At 44.9% G+C, this 27937-nt stretch overlaps 1 protein-coding gene across 1 annotated transcript in view; it reads left to right on the top strand.

Moving 5' to 3' along the window:
- The window catches only part of Wdfy4 (WDFY family member 4), a 206044-nt gene that overhangs the window by 9666 nt on the left and 168441 nt on the right, over positions 1-27937 (top strand). Inside the window, exons 5-11 of the mRNA XM_055612466.1 lie at positions 261-450; positions 2547-2736; positions 5227-5384; positions 6528-6980; positions 9650-9754; positions 11925-12115; positions 18416-18993. Of these exons, the coding sequence (XP_055468441.1) occupies positions 261-450; positions 2547-2736; positions 5227-5384; positions 6528-6980; positions 9650-9754; positions 11925-12115; positions 18416-18993 (1865 nt within the window). The remainder of the gene's footprint in view (positions 1-260; positions 451-2546; positions 2737-5226; positions 5385-6527; positions 6981-9649; positions 9755-11924; positions 12116-18415; positions 18994-27937) is intronic.

The following is a 27937-nucleotide window of genomic DNA, read 5'->3' as shown; positions in this document are numbered from 1 at the left end:
GGTTCAGGTCAGTCAACCGTGTGACTTCTTGATATGCTCAGGAGGCACATGACTTACAGGAAGCTGTTTTTGTAAGCAGGAACAGGATGCGTCTTTCCTAGCTGGCTGTGTGCACAGTGCTGGCTGGGGATAGAGGACGGGGTACACTATCCACTCCCTTCTGCTGAGGAATGGCTGTCGACGCAGCCGAGAAGCCGGGAGCAAGCTGCCATCGGAGAGTCCTACCTAACCAGAGCCTTCTTGTTTTGTGTTCCTCCCAGATGCTGCTAAACATTTGCAGCGAGTCTCGGGGTCTGGAGGGACTTCTCTCGGGAACCGAGCTCCAGTCTCTGTTGATCGCTACCACCTGTCTGCGGGAACACAGCTGCTTCTTCTGGAAAGAGTCTACCTTCTGTGTGCTGCGGGCTATCTCCAAAGCTCAGAGCCCCAGCGTCATCCAATACATGCGATGTAGGTTCCAGGAGACCAGGTGTGGGCTGGGGGGGTCACTCAAGGGCTTCCTTTAGCTTGGAGCAAAGCTCCAGGGCCCATGGGCTCTGTTAGCTTCAGTGCAGATTTCTGGAAAGAAGAATTGAATGGCCAACCTGCCCAGGACAAGACCCTAGACGGTGTGACTCCATTTGTGAAAATGTGTGCTGTTCCCCTCTGCACATCACTGGAGGAGGGGAGAAGGGGGGGGGCTCATTTACCATGTGCATACTCCCAGAAAGCATGCAGGGCCTGCTCATTACATCAGATGTTGGAGACAGATGTTGGCATGGGGAAAGTGGCACTCAAGAGTGATAGAAGATCTTGACAAACTGTTTTTAAGCAGGGATGTGTCTGATTCCTGCACCTTAGTGCCTTGTTGGGGGCATGTCTGGGGTGAAGGCTGGAAACTCTGGAACCACAGCCAGGGTGTGAATTTCACCTCTGCCAAGGGATCTCATGTCCACAATCACGGGAGAGCCCTGCTTGTCTCATCTACAAGGCGGACAGAATGATAGCGTTGATTGCCTTGCACTGTTATGATTTCCAGTGGGTGCTGACATACATGTACCTAGACAGCACATGGCACATTGCCCTCAGTATCCCATTCGTCACTTGGGTTTTTATTGGAGATGAAATGCTTTGTGAGCCAATTCCATTAGCTCTCTCAGGGGCCCTCCTTAGCATTCACCACCACTGCAGGACCCAGATAAGCTCCAGATAAGCATGGAGAACTCTGGAGCTGCACAACTCTAAAAAGGATGCCTCCCACCCCTCTGCTCACCTCCATCTTCCCAGTGTTTTCTCAGCTCTTCCAGTTGAGCACAACAGCCATCTTGGAACACAACATTTCTTGGGTTGATCCCAGAGAATGGGCATTTTGGACAAAGCTGGGTTACTGAGCAGCTAATATCACCTGCGTGTTCACAAATACGTGGCCTGTGATTTGCCTTCTCTCTGTAATAAGGAACATCTACTGGTTAGAATTGGGAAAGCCCCACCACGCTCTTTTTTTCTGTAAATCAGTCCTTGGAGGAGATGCCATTGGGTTCAAATCCTCCTGTGAGTTCAGCCTATGCTTATAGTTGAAGCTAAGTTGTGCCTGGACATTTCAGTCTCCTTTACCCTCCCCCTGGCTAGAGTCTGAGTGGGCTAGGGAAAGGCTGAGGCATGGTGCACAGGGGTCTCTGACTGTTGTCCTCTGCTGCCCAGGCCAAGGCTTCAGAAAGCTCCCCCCCAGGGCCACTATGTCTAGAGGCTTCTTACAGATATGGGCACTCTCTATAGGCCTGGAGGGCTAGCAGGTAATTTGAAAGGAGCTGGCCTGCCAGTCTCCACCTCATCAGCAGCTACTCTTGGGCCCTTCTCTTGCCAAAGGGCCCACGTTAGGCACTTCAGAGTCCTTACGGCTGAGAGTCTGATCCTGCATCCTCTCAGTTCCACTTTTGTGACTTTCCTGCCTCTGAGAAGAGTCTCCAACTCATGCAAATGCCACTCTGAGGGCATCCTTCTTCTGACTCACACCTTCCTGTCACTTCCCACCGCTCCAGGTACCCAACAAAATCTGTGGCAGGCTCTTCATGGGTAGACCCCCCCCTCCCCTTTTCCCCGCAGCTCACACCTCTGCTTGAATGCCCTGGCTTCTCTCGAGTTTCCGAAACATTTCCTCTCCCTCTGCCACCGTCCACCTCATGCATTGCTCCTTCCCAGGACTTCTCATCAAGCTGATTTTTGCTCAACTCTTCATGCTTGGCTCTGTGTTGCTTTTTAATGTTTTCCCACAGTGCTCCTGTCTTACATGGCATCTCATTATCTAGGGGCCAGGACTCTCTTATAGCTTGGGAAGGAGGAGCTTAGAGGCTGGCCCCCCCCTCCAACCCTGGTTACAGTTGCTCTCAGGAAGGCCCTTCCCACAGGGAGCCTCTTCTGGAATCCAAGAGTCTGCAGAAAATATTCTCAACGTACTCTCACTCAGGTCTTACTGTACAAGTTGAAGTGGAGGTAGATGGGGGAGAAGGGAAAGCAGCAGCAAAACCTTTTGCTTCCTGGCTCAGGAGGGCTGTGCTTCTCTCCCACAGCTGCTGACTGTGTCCGACTCTCAGTTCAGAACCTCTCCAAGTTGGCAGACACTCTCCCTGCACCCGAGGTGAGCGAGGCTGTGAGCCTCATCCTGAATTTTGTGAAGGACTCCTACCCCATCTCCTCTGCGCTGCTCCTGGAGTTTGAGAACGGGGAAGGCTACCCTCTGCTACTCAAGGTACTGCTGCGGTAAGTGGCCTGGTGAGCGGGGAGGGAAACGTGACCCAGTCAAGCTGTGGCGCTCAGTGTTGTCTGGATGCTTTGGTGGGAGAAAAATGGCAAGAGTGTTTCAGCATATCATGGAATTCAAGGCTCCTAAGAGCATGGTAGGAAGACCTCGTCCTGCAGCAGTAACTCAGCATGCAGATAGACATGGAAACCACTTCTTTAGGGAATCAGTGAGTGACAATAACAACCACTTTAGCTAGTCCATTGAACGGCACACAACACCTGCTTGTTGCTGGCCTGACTCCCATCTTTTAGAGCCCATGGGAGTCGCTCAGATGCTTTCTGGGGTCTGCTGCAATATACCCTACCTCAGTGTTTGGAGGGCTGTGTAGCCCTCCTTCAGCTCTTCATCACCGTTGGAACTGATGGGTAACTACCCCATAAAGTTGTCCTCCGTACGCTTCCACTCCATGCTCTCACAAACCCCTGGTACAGTCATCTGGTGAGACAGTCACTGAGAACGCCTCTCAGTGAGCTTCCTTTCGCTTGCCACCTCACAAGGCCTGTCCCCCGCTTGTTGTTTCTGAGATCAACCCTCAAGTGAAGGCCTTTTCTCCCAGACCTACGAACTATGGGAAAGGCATCGTGCATCTGGGGCTGGATCAATTTCTCCACTCTGGTTTGGGTGCCTAGGTGTTAGCATGAGCACTGGATGGAAATAAACAGAAATCCTTCTGTGGCCTGAGCTCTTCCCCTGAAGTTGGGGAAGCTGCTTCGGGGCAAGGCTGTGTACATTCCTTTGGGCTTGGCTTGGCTTCTCCTCAATGGAGTGGACCTGAGCAAGTCTTTGACAGACTTCATGACAGAAGCATGCTTCACTTGCACTGCAGGAGATTTGGATGAGAGAGGCTGAACGCTCTCAGTGAAGAATCTCCATCTCTACAAGGCTTCAATAAAGCAAAGCTGTCCTTCAAAGGGATGTTAAGAATACATGTTTTGGGTATACCATTCCTGCACAGTAAGCAGCCTGGTTAGTGGCCAGATGGCTGTGGCCACTGTGGTGCCCTAGATAGAATTTTTTATGTTTCCTCTGTTCAGTAACTGGGCGCTTTTCCTAGGCTTTTTATGGAGGACAGAGGGAAACTAGTGTGAGGAGGTGGCTGCCCAGCTCACTGCCTTCTCGCCCTGTCTTTCCAGGAGCCATGTTTCACGTGCTCCTCACCTGTAAAGGGCAGAGCTGGACAGACTCCAGGGGCCCTCCTGCCCTATAAGTAAAGAAAGATACCTCCTGACCATTGTCAGGTAAACATGGACGCCATCAGCCATAGGCTGGGCATGAGGAAGACTTCAGAAATTCACATCTTTCCCAGGCTGTCTAGGTTTTCTTTTTCCTCCCTGGAAATAGCAAGCCTTCCATTCTGGAGGTGCCCTCTGCTCTGTGAGCCTCTTAAGTTCATGCCTTTTGGGAATCCAGCCATAGAAAGCAGCCGTTCTCTAAACAAGACTACACTCCCTCACAGGTTCCTCTGTGTAGCAGTCTTTGCTCACTGACAGAGCTCCAGTGGACATTTTCGGCAATGGATCTTACAGAACCAGACAAATACATGTTTTCTCATCTACATACATACTGATAATCAAGCTGAATCTGTAAATTGTTCATAGTAGGAGGTTAACAATAGTTAATAGCAAAATACAATATTTATATGGTAGCTATATTATAACAAGTTAATTTAAAGCATGATATTTTTATTTCTGGAATTCTTAGTTGATCTCTCTCTCTATGTGTGTGTCTGTGCTTTGAAATTTTATTTTATCTTCTTTTATTTTGATAAGGTCTCATGTAATGCATGCAAATGACTCAGGCTGGTCTCAAGCTTTCAATACTATTAAGGATGATCTTGAATTTCTGATCCTCCTGCCTCCACCTTCTGAATTTTGGGATTATAGGTAAACATCACCACAACTGGCCTTATACAGTGTAGGGATCAGAACCAGGGCACTGTGAATGCTAGGCAAGTACTCTACCAACCGACCTACACCCCAGTTCTAGTTGATGTCTTGAGGCCACAGCTGACTAATGACAATAGAACTATAGAGTGCAAAGCACAATAAGAGGGAACTGATGGGAGTCAGAGAGATGGCTCAGTGGTTAAGAGCCCTTCCTTGCTGCTCTTGTGGAGGACCATTTTCAGTTATAAACACCTACAAGGTGGCTTACAACCATCAGTAACTCCAGTTTCAGGGGCGCCAGCATCCTCTTCTGACCTCTGCAGGCACACGCAGTGCAAATATATCCGTGCAGGCAAAATACTCATAAAACAGAAGTGAATAAATCTGATTGCACTTCACTAGGTGGAAGGCTGGAGTTTGCATTGGAGTGATGTTTATGCAAGGCCCTCTCCTTGCCTTTGGTGCTGATTTCTCCCCGAAAAGAGACCTTCTGGTCTTTCTGAGGGGGGCTGTATGCAATGCAGCCTCTCCTTCCAGGAGCTGACCCTGTTTTTCCTGCAGGTATGATGGGCTGACCCAGGGTGAGGTGGAACCCCACCTCGAGGAGCTCATCGAGCTGGTGATGTGGCTGACAACTTGTGGGAGGGCAGAACTGAAGGTGTTTGACAGTGTCACTTATCCTCAGCTTGAAGGCTTCAAGTTCCATCTCGAGGCTTCTGGTGGGTCCTCATTGTGTCTCCAGGTAACTGGAGAGTCAGTCTTATGTCTCGGAAGGCTCTGCAGGTCTCTGATTCCATTTGCACCTGTCTATCATGCCACATGGTCTGATGCTTCTGTGACCTTCAGAGACATAACCAGACCCATGGACATTGAATCTCCCCTTAACCGACTTTCCACCTGTGAAATTTCAGCTTTGCGACAAGGAGTTCATTTTGTGTAGCAAGTGGAGGGAATATTGCTTAACAGAGGCAAAGCTGCATGGAAGCATTGGCAAATGCCTGACCTCTAGTGGGTCTTTTAGGAAACCCTGCACAGACAACCCACTGAGGGAAATTTGAAGGCTAAGTCTGAGTTGTCTAGGTTGAAAGGAAGGGAAAGAGTTTAATGGCACAAAGTACTGAGCCAGGAAGAGACAGTGGTCTGAAGCAGTTGGGTGGGTCTGGAGATGCAAGCAGGGGCAGGAAGTGACAGGATGTGAGGAAAGGCTGCAAGCGCCAGGTAGAAAAGGGCATTGGGTAGGACCTAAGCAGACAAAGAGGGTCAGATGTGACTGGCAGGGGAGAGCCTCCAAGTTATTAGCGAATTCAAGGCAGAAAGGGGGCTTTGGACCAGAAGTCCTGGGGTTAGAGAGAGTAAATGGGAGGAAAAAGGCCAAATGGGTAATGAAAGTGCAACCAATTGCCTGTCTAGAGGACAACCTGACATTGTACCATCATCTCCATCATCTTTTGGTGGTAGTTGGTGGAAACCGAATCTCCAGGCCCGGCTGTGCTCAGTGGTGTGGATCGTCACTTTCCCGTGATTTTAAATAGGAAGAAACTGGTTGGATTGCTTCTGATTGATCTACCTCAATAGATCCCCCAATCTACCTTAACGTGCATCTGTAGACAGGGTGGTTAATGGGCTCTCATTGCTCGGTTCAGAGTGGCCGGAGCTGCAACACTATTAGCTTCTCTTTGGAATAGATGCAGCCCTGCAGCCCCTTCTCCACCACAATGGCTGGAGTCTTGAGATTTCCTGCATGTGTACTCTTGAACTAAAAAAGAGAAATGACAGATTCTTTGTCCTGCCGAGAACTCAAGTATGCATTTCTAGACAGGCAGGGAGCTAACTTGCGGAACTGTTGTTTTTTTCGCCGCCAGGGGTGACTGTTAAAAATCTCCAGGCCTTCCAGGTCCTGCAGAATGTTTTCCACAGAGCCAGTGACGCTGTCCTTTGCACCCAAGTGCTTTCGGCCATCAAGACCATGTGGGCCTGGAACCCTCGAAATTTCTTTCTGCTGGAGTGGACGCTGCAGCCCATCTCCCAGTTTGTGGAGATTGTGCCCCTGAAGCCCACCCCCGTGCAGCTGCGCTTCTTCCAGCTGCTGGAGACGCTGGTGTTCAAGTTCCTCTACGTGCCCCATGAAATCCTGGCGAAGGTGCAGCGTCTGATCAAGGAGAGCCCAGAGCACCCCTGCACCCTCATGGCCTTGCAGAGCATCCTCAGGATCACGGCCAGTGACCAGCTTTTCACAGACATCTTCCGGGACTCAGGACTACTAGGCCTGCTGCTGGCCCAGCTCCGGAAACAGGCCAAGATCATGAGGAAGTCAGGTGCCTCTTTAGAGGGGTGGGCAAGCGGGCTGAGGTGGTTGTTAGCTAGGCGGTGTTAGCTAGCTACTCTGCAGAGTGACAGAAAATGCAGTATGTGCATCGTGCTGTGGTGGACAGAGAGAGGAGCTCCGGGGCACGTAGCTTCGCACAGAACAAGCAGTCTCTGAGTCTTCCCCAGAGGTGTTAGGGACAGACACCATTTTAAGTGAACTCCAGAAACTGACTCAAGGAATTCTCAAGTTATTGTTGGACATACCGGTGAAAACCATCAGGGAGTCTGATCCTTCAGTACGGCAAGGGGATACTGGAGCCTGTAGTGGCCTGGGCTTTGGGGGCCCTTTTGGGGTCTGCTGGGGTGTGGCTTGTGGTCTCCCACTGAGAGTAGGGTTCCAGAGCCCTGCTGCCTCTCAGTCTTCATGGCCTACACACCTACTTTACCATGGCTCATGCTTGCCCCACTGGGGACACTATACATGGAGCGTTGAAATCCTCACCTCCAAGGATTTTCAAACAGGAGCTAGGCACAGCCTCCTTTCCCCATTCCCTTTAGTTTTATCAAATCTTTCACTCCCTGCTGCCCTTGGAAGCCAGCCTGGAGGGGGGTCGGCAGGACACAGGAATCCAGCTGCTCGCTTCTCCCCACCTTTCCCTTCTCTCCATCCCCTTTGCTTCACTGGTGGGATGGGCCCGGAGGCTTCTCCAGTCCCCACATGCTTTTGGAATTCAGCGTCAGATTTTAGTCAAAAGGGCTAAATCTGTCTGTTTTCTGTTTCTTGGGAAAGAGGAAGCTGATGGAGAATGTGTTAGTGTGGGGACCTGTCAGTCTTGGCGGGAAGCATGGCTGTGGTAGAAGCAGGATGATCTTATCCTGTTACCTCACGTCTACGAGGCCATTCTCTTCTCTGCAAGATGACAGTAGCTATGCTATAGGCCTTGTAAGAGTTAAAGGGAAAGCACTCAGTATTATGTGCGGCATGTAAAAGGTGCCAGGAATTCTCGCACATGTTGGTGTCCCTGTCGCTTCAGTCTTGCTCTGTAGAAGACGAAACCTAAGCACCTTCAGGTGTTCAGGAAAGAACTGAGTCCTACCCCAGAATGTTTACAAATAGGATCAGGATGTAAGACAATGTGTTTCCAGGATGCTTTTGTGTGTCTAGGCCTTTAGTGAGACCAAGCCTTGGAAGTAGGTGCCTCTATACTTCTTTCTCTTGCTTGGTAGTTTGGGTCTGTTTTCTGTTACTATAACAAAATGCCATAGACTGGGAAATTTGCAAAGATAGTTTATTTGCATTCCAATGATATATTCTCAATGCTGTCTTCCCAGATAGAAGTTTATTTGGCATATAGGTCTGGAATTTGGGGAGTCCAGTATCATGGTGCCAGCGTATGGAGATGATTTTTTTTTAATTTTTATTTTTTTTAATTTTTATTATTAGTTACATTTTATTAACCCCGTATCTCAGCTGTATCCCGTTCCCTCATTCCCTCCCAATCCCACCCTCCCTCATCTCCTCCCTGCCCCTTTCCAAGTCCACTGATTGGGGAAGACCTCCTCCCCTTTCATTTGACCCTGTTTTATCAGGTATGAGAAGATGTTCTTGCTCTAGTACAACACATAAGGAGCATAGCACAGTGAGATAGCTCAGTCTTGCCAGTTTATACAGCCCATCTTCATGACTTTATCCAATGCTAATTACTTCCCAAAGGATGTACCTCCAAGTACCTTTAAGGGTGAGTTAGAGACTCCCAGCACAGGGCTTTGGGGGAAGCCTTCTAACCATAGCCAACTTCTTGCCTTCAGTAGCCTCCTGCATGAAGTTAACACAGCTGATCCCTTGCTTTCCTTGCTGTTTATAGGGAAGGCAGGACACAGTCTCATTGAATGGCACCCTAGACAGACGGTGCCTTTCTAGCAGCTTAAGATCAGATCTGATTTTCGATCCAACCCCAGACTTACAAACATTCCCAGAAGAGTTTAGCTTCTCCCGGGAGCCAGTGTTTCCAGTCTTAGTGCTTTGCATTTTTAAATGTGACCTATTGATTCTTCTGCACTCCGTGTCTGGTAAATAAATTCTTCTTGTGCTCATTCATTTACTTATTTTGATTCTCCAAATAGAAGCTAAGTTTGCTTTCCCAGCACTGGGGATCAGCAGTGGATGAAGAGACCTGGTCTGGTCCTTAGGATCTAATGGCCTGTCTATCTGTTCCATATCCCCTCACGCTACTTTTTAGCTCAGGCAATGAGCTAGCAACTGTCTCTTCTAGATACGTGTGGCAGGCTGTATGGGGAAGGTCAGGGTGGCAGGGCTTGCTTTGTTATCAAGAGTGGTGTTTCTTGGAGCGGGGTTGCTGCAATAGGTCCATCGGCCTTACCTGGGAGCGTGTTAGAAACAACAATTACGCAGCCTCACTCCAGGTCTAACCCACCAGCTCTGAGGAAGGTGCTTAGCATAACCCTTTGACTCTCCAGATTTCTGACGTGCTCAGGCTGGAGAGCCACTGAGGTTAGGGGTTCCCAGGTTGTATCTTCAGAGTTGGGATGCATGCTCCCTTCTAATGGAAGCATTGCAATCATGTCTCCTTATGAAGGCAGGACACCAAAGGAGGAAGAGGTTGTGGGTTGTGCCGTGGAGACCTAGTACGTATTTATTGACTCTTAAATGTGACAGGAAAGAAAGAGTCCAATCCCGGTGTGCAGGATCCAGAGAGGGAACTCACCTGTGTGATGCTGAACACTGTGGTCACGCTTCTGCAAGGCTCTGTTCGCAATGCAGGTAATCATAGCTCTAACCTTACCCCGTCAGTCTTCAACAGAACACGGACTGTGAGTCACCTATGACTGTTCAAAGGTGATTCAAGAGTTGGTATCAGCATGGTGGCTAATGTTCATGTCCTGGTTAGTATTTAGTGATCATCCGTAAAATATACAACTCTGTTGACTCTTGTTGATATTGTATAGTAAAGTTGGTGGGTAAAGAAATGTTGTTTAATATAGCATTTTCTAAATTAATGAGGCTACAAAACTCCTTTCCTTTCTTTTAAAGTAAAATGTGGTGGCACCCTGCGTCATTGAATAGAGATGCCTTTTATAAACCACAAAGTGAAACACTAAAAATATTAATCCTTCATGTTTTTCTTTAAAAAGAGATTCCTCTCCACAAGGAGAGCAACAGAACCAAAAAAATCTGAGCACAGGGGTCTTTCCTGAGACTGATACTCCAACCATGGACTATGCATGGAGATAACCTAAGACCCCTGCACAGATGTAGCCCATGGCAGTTCAGTATCCAAGTGGGTTCCATTGTAATAGGAACAGGGACTGTCTCTGACATGAACTGATTGGCCTGCTCTTTAATTACCTCCCCCTGAGGGGGAAGCAGCATTACCAGGCCACAGAAGAAGACAATGCAGCCACTCCTGATGAGACCTAATTGACTAGGATCAGAAGGAAGGAAAAGAAGACCTCCCCTATCAGTGGACTTGGGGAGGGGCATGCATGCAGAGGGTGGAGGAAGGGAGGGATTAGGACAGGAGGAGGGAGGGAACCACGGGGGAGGGATACAAAGTGAATAAAGTGTAATTAATAAAGAATAAAAAAAAGAAAAAAAAAGAGATTCCTTTTTGTATATCAGTATAGGGCATGAAGCAGATACATAGTTCTGCCAACAGATTTGGTGATTTAGATACAAAGGACACTGAGGCCCTTGTAGAGTGATTATGCTAAGTGGAAAAGCCTGCTATTCCATTTTAGCACAGGAAAGCCTGCAAAATTTTGCCTGGAAGTCCTGGTCAGAATTCACATTTCTGGGCTGACTCTCAGACATTTGATTGGTAGTAGATGGAGGTCAGTCTCAGAAATCTACTTTTGAGCAGGACTGTCAGCATGATTTCCATTTAGAAGGAGTATGGCTATGATTTGAGTGTCATGACTCAGGACCCTAAGGGCATAAATCCACATTAACTCTTTGGTCAAGTCAAAACTGAGTCTTTACTCCATGAGAATGAATCCACATGCCAGTCCTTGGCAAGAAAAGCCTGAGATTGCCTGTAATAAAAGAAAACCATAATTAGATTCCTTTAATTTTCTCCCCAGGAAAAGACATAAGAAATTAAATATGTCCCTAACTTAAATTCTGGTTTGTGTTCTATAAACTTTTGGAGAAGATAGGATTCTAACCCCAGGAAAGAAGCTATTCTCAATTGATAGCTCCTGGGAAAGGAAAAATCAGTTTTGTTTTCAGTGGAGTGACAGCGGGCACATCAAAACACCCCAGGGCAGGCCCCATGCTCAGGAGTAGTTGGCCAACAATACCAACACAACACAGACTCCATGTCTTTGTGGGTATTTTTGGGTATTTTTTGTGGGTATTTTTGGTGTTTTTTTTTTTTTTTTTTTTTTTTTTTTTTTTTTTTTTTTTTTTTTTGAGAAAATATCTAAAATTGGGTAAGTAGGTAGGTAGGTTTAGGAGGGGGAAAAATATGATCAAAATATAATGTATAGAATTCTCATCGAATAAGTAAACAAATTGAAAAAAGAACCTTGGCAGAGAGGATAAAGAACTGGTTAGGGAATGAAGGTAAATAGATGGACCACTCAAAGGCTATATAATACATGGTTATTAAGTTTAGTCATTATGTCACACAATGAGACTTTTGAACTTATTTTATCCTATCTTGAACTTTTGTGCAAGGGAAGATGTTAGCAATTTTTTTTTCTTCCTCAAAATAGAATTTCCATCGTTGAAGAATACAGTTTTTCTTCTTAATTCTTCAGCACCGAAGTTTCTCTTTCTAATGAATACATTACGGGTGTTGATAAAACCATTTACCGAAAGAATGAACTGTAATGTACTTGGGAAGTTGAAAGTGAAAGCCTTCTTTGTGATGGAATTGCAATGCCTTGGGTCCACCTTTCCTTAGCCCTGTCCTCTGTCTTGTCCCCAGTTGTCCTTAAAGATCACGGCATGGTGCCCTTCATCAAGATTTTCCTGGATGATGAATGCTACCGAGGGGCCTCACTCAGAATCTTGGAGCAGCTCTCAATCATCAATGCAGAGGAGTACATGAGCATCATTGTGGGGGCTTTGTGTTCATCTACTCAGGCAGAGCTGCAGCTGAAGCTGGATCTTCTCAAGGTGAGGTCAAGTCCTTTGTAATTGGCTTTCTCAGGTCCATGCACCAAATGATTTGTTCATGCACTGGTCCATGGTGTTGGGTAGGTAGATAGTTGTGTCAGGCAGTTTTAGCTGCTGTAAGGAATAAGTACCATATGCTTAGCTGCCTGACACATAAATTTCTTGAAACAAGGTCTCATGTACTCAGGCTGGCATCAGACTCGCTATGTAGTCAAGGATGACCTTGAGCTTCTGATCCTACTGCCTCCACCTCCTTAGTTCTAGGAGTTCAGAAATCTGGCCTTAAATTTTTTTTTTTTTTAATGGAGACTCCACAAGTACTTGGGATTGCAATTCAGGAACAGCTGTCACCCAGGGACTTAACTCAGCTGAAAGATAAGGGAAGACAGGCTAGAGAGAGTTACATAAGACATCTCATTAAGGCTGTGAATTAGCATGCTCTATCTTCTTTTCAGTTTTCTTTAGACAGACTTTTGAGCAGCACTCTATCAGCTGCAGGGGGTGATGGGAAATGTAGTCCTTGGCCAGTCAGCAACTAGCCAGCACCACTGTATATCAGGAAAGTGGGGTGTGAGTTAGTGGTGGCCTGACAGGTACTCTGTTGACTCTATTTACTGAGCATCAACCGATGATCAGGTCTGGTGAGAGCACTTGGGACACACACAAGAATGAGACATAGCTCTTGCTACTTGGGAGCTTAGGAACCCATGCTCATAGTACATGAGTGCTGATCCAGACCTCAGGGAGGGTGGGGGGGTTACGCTGCATAGATACTTCGTGTCTATAGGAGGCTGTGTGAAGAGAGTAATGGGAGAGTCTGTTACAGTTTAACCTGGTCCAGGAGCTCATAGAGGAGAGTGTGTAGCTAGAAAGGAAGCTAAAGAGACCCAAAGCTGTAGGGACAGGGGCACAAATGGACTAGCAAGTCTGAGTTATCACGTTTATATGGTACAGAGAAGTATTATTTTTGTAATATTGCCAATAATTATCAAATGATCTTAAAGTACTTCAAGAAATACATACTATGTTAATTTATCATCCTTTTATAAGTTTTTGCTGTTTTTATTTCCTTTATTCTTTTGTGCTTTATGCTTTGTAAACATTCTCTTTGGGAGCTGGTGTGGTGGTACATTCCTTTAGTCCCAGCACTCAGGGTGAAGTGGCAAGCAAGCCTATGAGTTCAAGGCCAATCTGATCTATACAGAGGTCCAGACAAGCCAGAACTATGAAAATGCTGAGACCCTGTGTTTAAAAAAAGAACAAGAACAAAACAAAATGAAAAACCTTCTATTTATTTCTTGTCTTTTCAGTTGTAACCCTGAGTCTTTAATGGCTGTGTCATCAATTGCTAGTTAAAAAAACAAAAACCAAAAAACAATTCTCTTTAGTTTTATGCTGTTTGAGTGAAGGGACATAAATGCAAGTATTCCTCTGTAGATTTAAGCAGAACTTGTCACCTCTGTGTATGACACAACCCAAAAGAAACATATTCTTGTTTCCTGAACTTGTCATATCTGGTTCCTGAGGAACGTTAGGAAAATTATGAAATTGCTCTGACGCCAAACCTAACGGGCTTGGCATTGGTTCTCTCTCCACTATTCTTTCTAATGCATGGAGTGTGGAGTTGGGTCTTTGTCTCTATTTCTCTGCAGAGTCCATGCTAGACATTGAGGGAGTCATTCCTGTTGCCACATGGCCTCACCTGAAGAACTAGGAATAGCCACAGAATCCCAAGAGGCTCCAGGGAGAATGACTCCATGATCATACTTATGAATTTCAAGGATGATAAGAACTCAAGTAATGATTTAATTACAGTGCAAAAAGTGAGCGAAAGGAAGTAATAAACACAAAAGAAAGCTAGAGGTCTTTTGAAAGCACATTAATGCCATAATGATGTGAGCTAAGACAAAAATAGTGAATGCTAGAGTGAGGCTTTGTGGTAGAGGGCTTACCCAGCAAGAGGGAGGCCTGGAAATCCAATACCTACCACCAGAGAAGGGCAAAGAATTTGTTGAAAAGTAGTGATGGGAAAGACCTGAGATTAATATGGACTGGCTCTCTCCTGTTTGAAACAGAAGCATGCAGAGGGCTGCAAAGATTACTGTCACTCAAATGATAAGCCTGGCAGCTGAGAATGGAGCAACTGCCCCTTGATGTCAAGCTTCTGTTAGATGGATTTGAGTGTTCTGCTAGGAAGGGGGAAGGTAGAACCACAACCGGGACTTTGGTTTTCCATTGGGTAAAAAATTATTTCTGATATGTTCATAGTAAAATCTAGACTGACCCATAGAGAAGAAAGCTATGCTCTAACTCTTCTGGGAAACAGAAAGGAGCTTCCCATCCTTCATGGAGAGCGCTCTGTCTGTCTTGTTCAGAGAGAGTTCATCTTGTTTACTCTGCAGCTCAGAGGCGTCTTATTGGAGTACTAGCCCCTGGGTAATAGGACGGAACTTCTAGAATTAGCAATGCAAAGCCATTATGGTGTTTTACAGATTCAATATAATTTCAGAATTGCAGCACCAAGAGAGTTCATAAGGAATGAGCCTTCTGTGAGCTCATTGAACAAAGTCAGAGCCACAGGCTCCCCTGCCGCCTTCTCACTCCCAGGCTCTGCTGGGCAGTTAGGAGGCCTCAGGAGCTGCCAACACCCTCAATGGACTAGGGCTGCTACACACTGCTGTGCAGTGGAAGAGAGAGGTGGGTCCCCAGAGCCTAGTCCGGATTCTGAGTACATGAGTAGTAGCTAGTGAATGTTCCCTGAAATCGGATGTGGGATCTGTGACTGTTTTAAAATCATCTGAGAGATCCTCGCAACTTCGCAAACATCCGTGTGAAACGAGCTCTCTTTGGCTGGATCACTACTTCAGACCTTAAAGGCTGGCTGTGCCCATGGCATTGGGTTTACACAGAGGGTCAGAGAGAGGATGAGGGGACCCATTATGGAGTGTTGGGGCCAAGGCAAGGAGGCAGGCAGTGTCCTTCCTAGTGTGGTTGCCATCTCTGGAGGCCACTCACATCACACATATGAAGACCACCTCAGAGTCGATGTTTCCAGAACCCAGCGGCACCTCCGCATCAACACCAAAGCTGTGCAACTACACCACCAATTCTGGCAAAGGATAACTAAGTTAAAGGATAATGTAAGCAAATGAATTTCCTCCCTGTGGCCAGGGGGACTGTGATTGGGTTATGCACAAATTCAGATTGATTTGCTAATATACATTTAGCTGTTCAACTCTGAGCTTAATCACGTTACCTCACCAGTCTTCCAGCATGACACATGGAAAATTATGAGGAATAACAAATAATAGGATGTGAAATAAATCCTGTTAGCCCTAATGCAGTTAGCGCCATGCAGCAGACATCCATTTTATAGATTCAGGCCAGAGGAATACTAACTCAGAGCCGATGACACCATAACTGAGTTAAGGACGAGAAAATGCGCTTAAGGCTGACCTTTCTTGAAATGTGTCAGCCCTATCCTGATTACTTTGACTTCTGTTGATTCAATTTATTCTTTTCTGCAGACTCGGAACCCTGTGTGATACATTATCATGCAAAGTTGAATGACAGTAATGGAGACCCCTCCTCCTAGGGCCCCAGCTCCTGACTAATCATTTCCCGAAGTCCCGAAATATTTATTTTCCTTTATGATAGAAATGTTTCTCTTTAGTTGCTATGAAATTAAGCCTTTGTAATTGGATTTTGGACTCTTTACTTTATGACTCTGCAAATATGAAATTAACCCCATCCCAAGAAATAATAGAGCAGTCTACATTCTAATGAGATTACCCCCATTTTAGATAATGACCCAGAATTTAATAAATCGAACAAAGCAACAATTAAGGGCAGCCATTACTCCTCCCCCTCCCAAACAGAGGGAAGAAAGTAGCCATCTAGGTGACACCCACTGAGAGGCACAGATCACGGGTAAAGATTACTGTTGGACTGATTATCCTGTAAAATATCTGTTCTTACCACTCATGGAAGGATGGATGGAACTCTTCTTAGCTATGTCTGGCATCAGGTTGGACCACTGAAATTTGCTTCCTGTGGAGACCAGGGGATGTTCCATGGCCATCCAAGTGCTCAGACAAAGAACTACAATCTTTTAAGGCTTCCGCTTTAATCATTCTTCCCTCTTGCATTTGCTTTGGCCTGTGCCATGTGACAAAAGCTCTTTCTTCATTCCTTTTGCTTGAAGCCTTCCTCCTAGTGGCCAAGAGCCGCTAGAAGCTCTCATAGAAACTGTTTGATGTCATTACTTACGGGTTTTCTAATGTCTTGGTGACTGACTTATTTTTTTTTCATGGCATGTATCGCATGACCAGGCACAAAGTCAGTCTCAGAGAAGTAGACTGATTTGCATGCTCATATGCTGTGTGGATCATCACTTAGAAGGAAGAGGCCAAAACTTATGCCCATTTCATAGTTAGTTTCCTCTTTAGCTGAGGAAATGCTGCTTAGTTCATGCACAGAGGGGTTTCTAGAGATAATGGCAGGTAGCTGTGACTGTCTATAAGACAAGGGCCTTGGGCAGTGTGTATCGTGAGCTTTTATATTTCCTGAGCATCGCCCTTCTGGGGTAACCTTGCTCTGACCCATGACACATACTTCTCTTGAAGGACTTGTCTGTGCCTTGTGCTTTTGAGTACCCAGGTTTCCCTGTCTCTTGACTTTTCACCCATCAGGCTTTGGTTTGTCATCTTAAGCCATGTGATTAAGTCACAGCATTGGCTTTTGGCCCAAAGTGGGAGTCTCTTTTTCATTTTTGACCTTTGAACTGTATCTTAAGCATCCAGAGTTGATTCTGAGCTATGTCCCTTTCCTTGATTTAGCACAGTGTTAACCTTTTAAAAGAATAAAGCACTTGAAACCTGTCTCCAGAGCCTACTACACAAAGGCCATCCGCCATCCAAACATGTGATGGCCAGTCTCAGATGGGTTCCAGTGCTATCTTTCAGGTCAATGCCCAGGACCATAGGCTTTAAATATTTGTGTAAAGTTGTGCATAACTATTTCATTCCCCCTCTCCATATCTTTCCTCTTTTCTTTCTTTCTTCTCTTCCATGTGAGGAATATCTATTATGCAACAGGCACTGTGGGCATTAAATGTACTTTTTAAGTGCTCTGTGAAGGATTTATTTTACAGAGAAATAAGTTGGCCTGTAGGCAGATGTCTCAGCCACCTGGAGGGTGGTGCATCGTGTGTGTGCTCTGGCTACTTGAGCTAAATTTCCCACTCAGGGTCTAGTCTGTCTGCTACTTATGCAACTTGGATATTATGATTTATAACCGTCTAATCCTATGATTTATAACAGCAGATAGTTACAGTTAGGAAGTAGCAACAAAATAATTTTATGGCTGGGGGTCACCACAACACGAGGAACTATATTAAAGGGCCGCAGCATTAGGAGAGTTGGGAACCATTGCTCTAGAGCGAGTTTCGACCCTAGCCCACAGGTTTGTCCTGCCTTCTGGAGAGCCTCATTTTACAACCTGCTGCTGGGCACAGTGCCTTTCCTCTCTCCTCACGTGGCAAAGCCCTGCTGCTTGTGTGGAGAAGGAGATGAAGACTAAAAAGCCGAAGCTGTACCATGTCACTATGTGTCTTCTTCACATTGGAGGACCAGCATTTTCCTCACTTAGGGAGTTAAATGCAGCTGAGTTCTCCTGGGCTAAGTCTGCTGTGGCTCCTTATCAAATCGAGTCCCAGTTTGGTAGAGAGCTGAGGCAACTTTCTCTCAGGTGAAGTCGTGTGTGTGTGTGTGTGTGTGTGTGTGTGTGTTGTGAAGAGTTTTGTTGTCAGAATGGGTGAGGGCTAACTCTAGAGCAGTGGTCCTCACCCTTTCTAATGCTGCTACCCTTTAATACAGTTCATCATGTTGTGGTGACTCCCAACCATAAAATTACTTTGTTACTTCATACCTGTAATTTTACTACTGTTATAAACCAAAATGTAAATATCCGATATGCAGGATATCTCATTTGTGACCTCCCCTCCCCCCAGAGGAGTCACAAAACTCCTCTGGGGTTGAAAACTGCTGTGAGGGAAACACATTTATGTAAAGATGGCAGCAGGTAAATGGACCTTTAAAGGGTTTTAAGGAAAAGCACGCGAGGGCATCCTAAAGTAATAAGAACATGAGCAAGAGTGACATCACAGTGTTTAAGAACTGCCCACCTGGCTTGCCTAGTTTCTACACTGGGGACAAACAGCACTGCTCCTGGACAGATGTGTTTGTACGTGGCCCTGACGGCCTGCTGGATTTCACTTGTTTCCTTTGCTTGCTCTTTCAGTCTCTGCTCCGGATCCTGGAGACCCCCAAGGGCCATGCTGCATTCCGCATCTCCAGTGGGTTCAATGGACTGCTGTCCCTGCTCTCAGACCTGGAAGGGTCCCTCCAAGTGCCTGCAGCACCAACATGGGGTGCAGTGTCCCCCAGTCAGACCCTGGAGCTGGTGTTGCACACCCTTTGTGTTATGTCTGCCGCACTGCACTTGGACCCAGTCAACGAGCACTTCTTCAGGAGCAATGGGCTTTTTGAGAAGCTGGCTGAGGACCTCTGTCTGCTGGGCTGTTTTGGGGCCCCAGATGAGGGTAGTGCCCGGCAACACTCTTCCTCTGACCTGCAGAGCAGACCCTTCGTGGATTTGCTGAGCTCTGCCTTTTCCTCCAGCTGCCTGTTCCCACCCAGGGTGCAGAACTGCCTGCAGATCCTCAGCTTCCTAGAGAGCATGGCCAGCGGCACCCTCCACCTGCGCAGGGACCTGACAGAGCCCACCAGGGCTGTCCACGAGCCTTCTGTGGATGCTCAAAAGGGAGAGGCTGGCGGCCGCCAAGGCAAACTCAAGCAGTGGCCAGACCTGGAGGAGAGGTTAGAGTGGGCAAGCTGCTTCTGCTGTGGGTCACCAGTGTGTCTGTGGTTATTCCTTTCTTATACAGATGTCCCTGTGGATTTAAAGGGGAGGGAGGTCAAACTACAGAGAGTTGACAGGCTTTAAGACACTTGGGAGGCTCCAAGCTCCTCTATCTTGGGAGCTCATAGCAAATTTGACCCAAGTCAGCCTAGAGATGGAAGAGTGTGAATTTGGACAAGAGCCTACAAGGCTTCTGGATGCCTGGAAGGCAAGAGCAGGTCTCCATGAAGACAGCCTTTTTCCTCAGGGTCCCTCTGTGCTCCTGGGCATTGTGGTGTTTAGGTGGGTCTTCCTGAGTATCCAGGCCACCTTGGTTTCTGTGGCTTTGTCTCCTTCCAAGAGTGCTGCCAGGGGAGTGGGTAAGCTCTTTCAGCTTGTTAGGACCCAAACCACAGGGTTCAACCACAGGGCTCTTCCTTGTCTTTTGTGCTACATCCACTTTTCTTAACATAAGACTACTTTTCCCTTTCCACAAGCCATACCTCTCATTGGCTCAGACTTTTGCAAAAAACATTTGACTTTAGAACATAGTTCCACTGCAGGAAGGAATGTGAGATCCATCGCCACCCGTTTTGGGGTGGGAGGGGAAATGGGAGAGCATTTCTCAGTAGTGGATGTTCTCTTTCATTTCATACAAGCAACAAAGACAGATGACTTTAACTCTCTGGTGATGTCTATATTTGGAGACACTACAGTTTGTCCTGAGAAGGTCCCCATTTTCCAGAGGCGAGAGTGATGGCTGTTAAATCTCCATATACTGATACAATCATGAGACCTCTTTTGTTTTGTGGATAATTTGGTCTATTGAGTTTTCTCTTTCTAATCTTGCATCTTGTCAGTGGTGTTACCACCGCAAACATACCCACTGCCTGACCAGCTATTCCTGGGAGAAAGTATGCTCTTTACTATGTTGCCCAGACTAGCCTCAAACTTCTGCGCTCAAGATAACCCCAGCCTTGTGTGTTTCCAGGAATGCAGGTGTGTGCCAGCAGGCCCAGCTGTGCTCTTAGCATCTGTCTTCTGCTAGGTTGTTCTGCCTCTCATCTCGAATGACTTGCAGAGTGACTTCCTTGTCTCTCCTTCCTCCGGCATTTCGGCTGAGGTTCATTTTTAATTTGTCATTTGAACGGTGTTTGGCATTTCTTGTTTCTTTGGCCTCAGTGTTCTGTCGCCTTCTGACTTGTCCTTATTATTCTCTCCTTTCGGACTTATTTGGGAATCTTTTTCTTGCCTTGGGCGGTTAGGAGACTTATCTCTGTCTTCCTTCAAATCTGTGCGTTTCTCTGCCTTTTGTGGTCCACGTTTGGTACCTACTGTGTTTCGCTGTTACACAGTGTTGTGTTTTCCTGCTTCCCTTGGTGATCTGTGCTTGGTGGCTTTGAACTTGCAGTGTGGTAGACCAGCCCTGCTTACCTTTTGCTGTTCACTGCTACCATCACTGTAGGGAGACAAAGCTGATGGGGTTGTTCTTACTGTTTACAATTAATTGGCTTTAACTGCACGGGCATAAAGGTGGTAAATTTTCATAAGTACTCCATATGGGCATGGAAAGAACACACAGCCTCTAATTGTTAGAAAATGTTCAATTTTTGACTATCGAATCAAATTTGTAGTTTTTCCCATGTCATTAAATTGTTAAGTCAGCTTGACATGCCGTTGTTAAGAAAAACACATTTAAAACCACCGTAATGAAGAATATGTATCTATTAGTGTTTTAAAATTATTTTTAATTCTCATACAAAATGTTTTTTATGGCAATTTCATATATAAGTTGCTTTTGGCTGATTCTCTCTTTTCTATTTCTTTTTCCATCTCCCTGTCCCATCTCTTACTATACCTTTTAATCCTCAGCATCTCATTCTACTTTTATATCTCATGTGTTTTACAACTTTCCCCACTCTTCCTGAAACCCTCCTACCCCCCTCACAGACTCTTCTAGTTTCCTTGTCTCTACTCACATTTACCAATATATTCATATATATATATATATATATATATATATATATATATATATATATATATATGAATAAAGAAGTCCTGTCTTTTGAGCCTTGGTCACCTCTCCTAACAATGTATTTTCGATCCATTCATTTTCCTGAAAATTTTATTTTTCTTTTTGGCTGAGTGCAGTGTATCACATTGTCATCATCCATTAATCTATGGATAGACCTTGAGACTGATTTCATTTCATTGCTGTTGTGAATAAAGCCGTAGTGAACGTGGGTGCGACAGTATCTCTTGCGGGACATAATGTCCATTGAGAATATGCCTAAGAATGTCATCACTTGGTCTTAGCCTAGTTCTATTTGTCATGTTTTGATGCCTCCACGTTGATTTTTGTAGTAGTTGTACAAGTTTTCATTCTCACCAGTAATGATTAAGACTCCATTTCCTTTCAGATAGTTGCGAGCATTTGTTACCAGTTTTTGCTTGTTTGGCTTGGTTTGGTTTGGTTTGTGTGTGTGTGATAGCTATTCTGAATGGAGTGAGATGGAATCTTATGGAAGTTTTAATTTGTATTTCTCTAAAGGTAAAGGATGTTGAACACTACAAAAATACTTATTGGCACTTTGTATTTATCCTTTTTAAGAACTGTCTCTTCATTAGCTCATTTTGTTGATTGGAAGTTTTGTTTCTTTATTGTGTGTGTGTGTGTGTGTGTGTGTGTATGTGTGTGTGTGTTTTCAGTTCTTCATGTATTGTAGATACCAACCTCTATAAAATAGAGCTGGCAAAGATTTCTCTCCTATTCTGTAGGCTGCTGTCTTTTCAGTTTGATGATAGTTCCTTTTGCCATGGATAAATTCTTTAATTTTATATAATCTCATTTGCCAGTTCTTGGAACTATTTCCTGTGCTACCTAAGTCCTGCTCAGAAAGTTCTTGCCTCGACCTATAACACACTTTCTTCTAGCAGTTTTGTATTTAAGGTTCAAATTAAGACATCTCATTTTTAATTGATTATTTTTAAGGTGAATGATGCAGATCTAAGTTCATTCCTCTTCAAGTGTATATCCAGCTTCCATTTTTTTTTTTGTTAACTTTGTATTTTATCTAGTTTTTCTTTGTATCTGAATAGCTGAATTTTTAATGCAATGTTTTTCATCTATTAGCATTCAGCATATATTTTCTATGCTTGGTCTTCCAGTGATTGCCATGAAATTTAACAGGCCTTCTCAAAATGTTTAAAGTTAAATCTTATCTTCGTCTCCTTTTGTATCAATACAGAAACAGTTCTAGTGTTCTCAGTACTGTTACTAACTTGTATTTAACTGTTGATTTGTAGTTCTACTTCAGTTAACCTCTCAAATCCGTTATCTATTGTTTTTATTCAAAGTTTATTTAGTCTTATCTATGTAAATTCCTGTACCTCCTATTTTTCCTTGAACCTACACCTTTTAGCTATTGTTTTGTTTCTCAGTAGAACTGGAGTTTTTTTTTTTTTAATTTAAGGTTTATTTGTGATACACTCTCTTAAATTTTCTTAGTCCAAAAAAATATTTATTTCCTTCCTAACTGCTGGAAGACAGTTCTCTTGGAATGCACGTTGGACCAAGAGTGGTTTTCTTGAAACATGTAAAATGTCCCCTTACCTATTGGTTTCAATTATGGCTGTTAACTAATTGGCTTTTCTTTAGAAAAATGTTTGTCAGCACCAAAAAATTAATTTTTCATCTTCCTTTGGATTCTTTGAATAACTGCACCATTCCTGATTTACAGTTTCACTTCATGTATCTCCTTTTGGATGATTGTAAAGCTTCTTTCTGCCTGATATCCATGGAAATTGTTGTCCATCATCAATTCTGCATGTTTTTATTGCTTTTTTCTAACTTTTTGTTTAGTTTAGTTTTAATTTTCATTTTTAAATTTTAATTACAGTTTATTCACTTTGTATCCCAGTGGTAGCCTCCTCCCTCATTTCCTCTCAATCTTACCCTCCCTCCCTCACTTCCTCCCATGCCCCTCCCCAAGTCCACTGTTAGGGGAGGCCTCCTCCCTTTCCATCTGACCCGAGCCTATCAGGTCTCATCAGGACTGGCTGCATTGTCTTCCACTGTGGCCTGGTAAGGCTGCTCCTGCTGCCAGGAAGTGATCAAAGAGCCATCCACTGAGTTCATGTCAGAGACAGCCCCTGTTCCCATTACTAGGGAACCTATTTGAATACTGAGCTGCCATGGGCTACATCTGTGCAGGAGTTCTAGGTTATCTCATGAATGGTCCTTGGTTGGAGTATCAGTCTCAGAAAAGACCCCTGTGCCCAGATTTTTTGGTTCTGTTGCTCTCCTTGTGGAGCTCCTGCCCCCTCCAGGTCTTTCTACCTTCTTCTCCTTTCATAAGATTCCCTGCACTCTGCCCAAAGTTTGGTTATGAGCCTCAACATCTGCTTTGATACAATGTTGGAGAGAGTCTTCCAGAAGCCCTCTGTGGTAGGCTCCTGTCCAGTTTCCTGTTTTCTCCCTCTTCTGATGTCTGTCCCGTTTGCCTTTCTGAGTGAGGATTGATCATCTTACTCAGGGTTCTCCTTCTTCCTTAGCTTCTTTAGGTGTATGGATTTTAGTATGTTTATCCTATAATTATACTACTATCTACTTATGAATGAGTATATACCATGTGACTTTCTGCTTCTGGGAAACCTCACTCAGGATCTTTTCTAGTACCCACCACTTGTCTGCAAATTTCATGATTTCCTTGATTTTAATTGCTGCATAGCATTCCATTTTGTAAATGTTCCACAATTTCTGTATCTATTCCTCTGTTGAGGGGCATCTGGGTTGTTTCCAGGTTCTGGCTATTATGAATAAAGCTGCCACGAACATGGTTGAGTAAATGTCCTTGTTGTATACTTGAGCATAGTTTGGATATATGCCTAGGAGTGATATAGCTGGATCTTGAGGTAGCACTATTCCTAATTGTCTGAGAAAGTGCCAGATTGATTTCCAAAGTGGTTGTATAAGTTTACATTCCCACCAGCCATGGAGGAGGGTTCCCCTTTCTCCACATCCTCTCCAGCATGTGTTGTCACTTGAATTTTTGATCTTAGCTATTCTGATGGGTGTAAGGTGAAATCTCAGAGTCGTTTTGATTTGCATTTCCCTGGTGACTAAGTATGTTGAGCATTTCTTCAAGTGTTTCTCTGCCATTCAATATTCTTCTTCAGAGAATTCTCTGTTTAGCTCTGCACCTCGTTTTTTTTTAAATTGGATTACTTGATTTGTTGCTGTTTAACTTCTTGAGTTCCTTATATATTCTGAATATTAGCCCTCTGTCAGATGTAGGGTTGGTGTTGTTTTGTTCTCTTGACAGTGCCCTTTGCTTTACAGAAGCTTTTCAGTTTCATGAGGTCCATTTATTGATTGTTGATTTTAGAGCCTGTGCTGTTGCTGTTCTAACTTTTAAAAAATTATGTTCTGTAGCTTTTTGGAGCTAAGACAGATACGTAACTTACTAATCCATCCTGCCCTCTGTGTCCCAGCCACTCTGTCTTTCCTTCTCATCATCTCTTGGTACTCTCTCTTTCTTCAGTTTATTTTGTTCTCTTTTTCCAACTCACTAGAGTCTCCTATTAATTACCTAATCTGATGAATACCAACTAGCTATTTAGGCTTTGTTTCAAAATTTAAAGGATGCACGCGCGCGCACACGCACACACACACACACACACACACGTACATATGTACGTACACATGAGTGTTGCTCGGTCTTTTGCAAATCAACTTTATGGTCTTATGGTACTTTTCCTTGCCTCACATTTATGTTCCTTTTATTTCTTCAACCACATGAATCAGAACAATTTTATCTTCTGTGTCTTTTGAGAACCTGCAGCTGTCACTGAAGGTTTCTTGTGTGGGATATGACTTTTAATTTGCTCTTCTAAGGTTTTCATGAAAGCAATCCCTCTCTGGCTATCTTGAGTTTCTGAAGCTATAGAAATGTCGGCCTGAGTTGGTGGCTGTCCTGTATCAGCCAGGCCGTGCCAAACTCCCATGCTCTCTTGGCCTTGTGTGGGGAAGCATGTATTCTCAGGAGATCCAGAACTCCGAGTTCCAGGGAAGCCCTCAGAGGGGACCTCTGCTCCGGTGACCTAATGCCGCACAGGTTAACTTGGTATCTTGGTCAAGAAGCTTGTTCAGTTTACTCTACCAGCTCTTGGGGGGCAGAGCATGTTTGCTAGCATCAGATATCAGTGAGCAAGTGAGGAAAAGTGGAAGACCACTGATGGCTGTCCCTACTGAACTTCAGCGTTTATTTTGGTTAAGTTTCCTCCCACATTCTAGAATTCAGTGAGGAAACAGAGCCTGAGGAGGAACACAGCCCAAGGTCATGTCTGAGAGTCAGAATGTGAATCCAGTTGACTTCCAAAGTGTGCGTGCGTGTGTGCGTGGGTGCGTGGGTGCATGTGTGTGTGTGTATGTACACATGCATGCTTTTTGTATGTTTTCTTCCTGCTTTTTTCCTGCTGTTCCCACAATAGTGGTGATGAATTGCCAAATTAGGCTATCGCCGTGGCTTGAGAAGCTAGCATTTAAAGTTCAGGCTCTCTTCTACAGGGTGCACGACACTGCTTCTTTATAAATAACAGATATGTCTGACACCACCCAGCTTAGTGAGTAATTTCAAAATTTGTGAAGAACTAAATATCAAAAATAGAACAGTTTCCCTCAGTAAAACGTATGGTTGGCCTTGACCTTTCTTGGTGTTTAAAAGCAGGAAGTGAAACTCCAGCTCCCCGGAGAGCCATGGGTAGAGGGCAGGGCCATTAGCAGGCTGGGAATCACAGGCAGGCTATTGTCTTTGCCCCACACCTGACATGGAATCTTCTGGGGCAGGAGGCCTCTCTGCTCTCTCTTCTGTAGTGCCAACCACGTCTCCAGGGATGAGAGGCGGAGGCTGTGGGAGCTGGAGTCGGGCTGGCTCTGTGCCTTAGTGGTGTGTTTCCTGGGATCACTGTTTATGTCTGCCTGTGCTTCACTTCCTCGACCACGTGGGGGACCCTGGTGAGGGGAGGTAAGACCACAGAGTGTTAGGGGCAGTACAGCTGATGCTTTCTGAGCATGTTCGTACCATTCGCCTCTCTGGTCTTTTCACAGCAAGAGTTCATTTGACCTGTGTAACGTCTACTGTTTAAGGAATCTTTCTCACAAAATAGAAAACACAAGTTTCCAAAGAGATGAGTGAGCGGATAAAGGACCTTTCCACCAAACCTTGTGACTTGAGATCAAAAAACAAGCATGCAAATGTATAGATAAATAAATAGAAAAATAGAAAAAAATTTTCAAAACTGGAGACAACATGAAATGGAAGCTATGATGGCATCAGTCACTATTTCCTCTTAGGCTGGTTGGTGTGGCCTCCCAGTCTCCCTCCCCCTGAAGTTCCTCAGTATCAATTCTTGCTGAGGGGAGAGGGGCTCCTGGGCTAGGCTCGGATAAACCACAGGGGCTAACTTTGGCTGGATTCTCATCTACGGTCCCTACCTTCAAGTGACAAATTTGGTTTCTGATTTCTGCTGCTTTGAGGTCCCTCTCTCCCTCCCTCTCTTTCTCCCTCTCCTTTCTTCCCTCCCTCCCTTCCTCCTTTCTTTTCCTTCATTCTCTCCCATTACTGACTCTTTTTTTTTCATTCCGTCCCCTCTCTTTCTTTCTTTTCTTTTTATCCTCTTCATTGGGACTGAGGCTTTGAGAGCAGCTGGAAAGCCTGCTAGCCGTGTTCACCTTTGTTATTGGGAGGAGACTACCTCACTGTGCATGTGGGCAACCAATCAGGTCACAGCATACCATCTTCTTAATGTGCTTCTGAATTTAGCTTGTAGCCCTGTGGAACATTTTGTGTTGGTGTGCATCTGGGACCTTGGTCTGTAGTTTTGTTGTTGATGGTGTGTGCTTATCCAGTTGTGGTATCAGGGTTCCACTGACGTCATAGAATGAGTTTGTCAATGTCCATCCCCTTCATGCTTTGTGGAACAGCTTGAGAAACATCAGTATCAGCTCTTCCTTAAAAGTTTGGCAGAATTAAGCTACAAATCTGTCAGTCTGTCAGTGTAAGCTTTCCTCTTTATTTATTTCTTTTTAGAGATTTTAAAATTACATCTATGTCTGTTAATTCACTCATTTAGTGTGGGTGCGAGCACATGTCCATGCATGTGAGCACACATTTGTGTGGAGATGGGAGGACTGCTTGTGGGAGTTGGTTCTTTCCTTTTGCCATGTATGTTCTGGAGATGAACCTCAGGTTTTAATGCTTGGTGGCAGCACTTTCATAAACTGAACCACCTTACCAGCTCTGGACTTTTCTTTGTGGGGAGGTCTTTTGTCACTTCTGTTTAAGTTATTAATACTTTCTTGATTTAATTTGATAGTTCACGCACACTTAGAAATTTGTCCATTTCTTCAGTGTTTTCAGCTCTTTGGGATGTTTTGGTTGCTTGGGTGATTTGGTTCCTTTTTCCACACTGGCCTTTAGGAGTTTGCTGTTTGACTGTGTCGGGCACGTAGGCTGTTTGAGTTTAGACTTTTTTTCTTGAGTACTGTAAATATTTCACCTCAAAACAATGCTTTAGCAGTATCCCACAGATGTTTCCATGTGTGCCTTTTCCATTTCAGCTTGAAATACCTTTTTTTCCCTTGAGGTGTTGGGGAGACAGCTCAAGTTGTAAAAGTTCTTGCTTTGCAAGTATGTGAACATGGGTTTAAGTACCAGAACTCATGTGAAGAAAAATAAACCAGAGCACTGACCCTGCTCATAATCCCAGCAACAAGGACTTGCGTTGAGACAGAGATGTGTCAATGTCCCTAGAAGGAAGACATGGTACTGTCAAATCCATTTTACAGCTGGGCTACGTTGGGCTCAGATATGTCAGCTCAAGGTCATTTGATCATTGGGCGGTGCACTGAGAATGTTGATC

The sequence above is a fragment of the Psammomys obesus genome, unplaced genomic scaffold, assembly GCF_907164565.1.
Source record: "Psammomys obesus unplaced genomic scaffold, mPsaObe1.curated_primary_1811, whole genome shotgun sequence".
NCBI lineage: Eukaryota > Metazoa > Chordata > Mammalia > Rodentia > Muridae > Psammomys > Psammomys obesus.
This window is presented reverse-complemented; position numbering and strand designations above follow the sequence as displayed.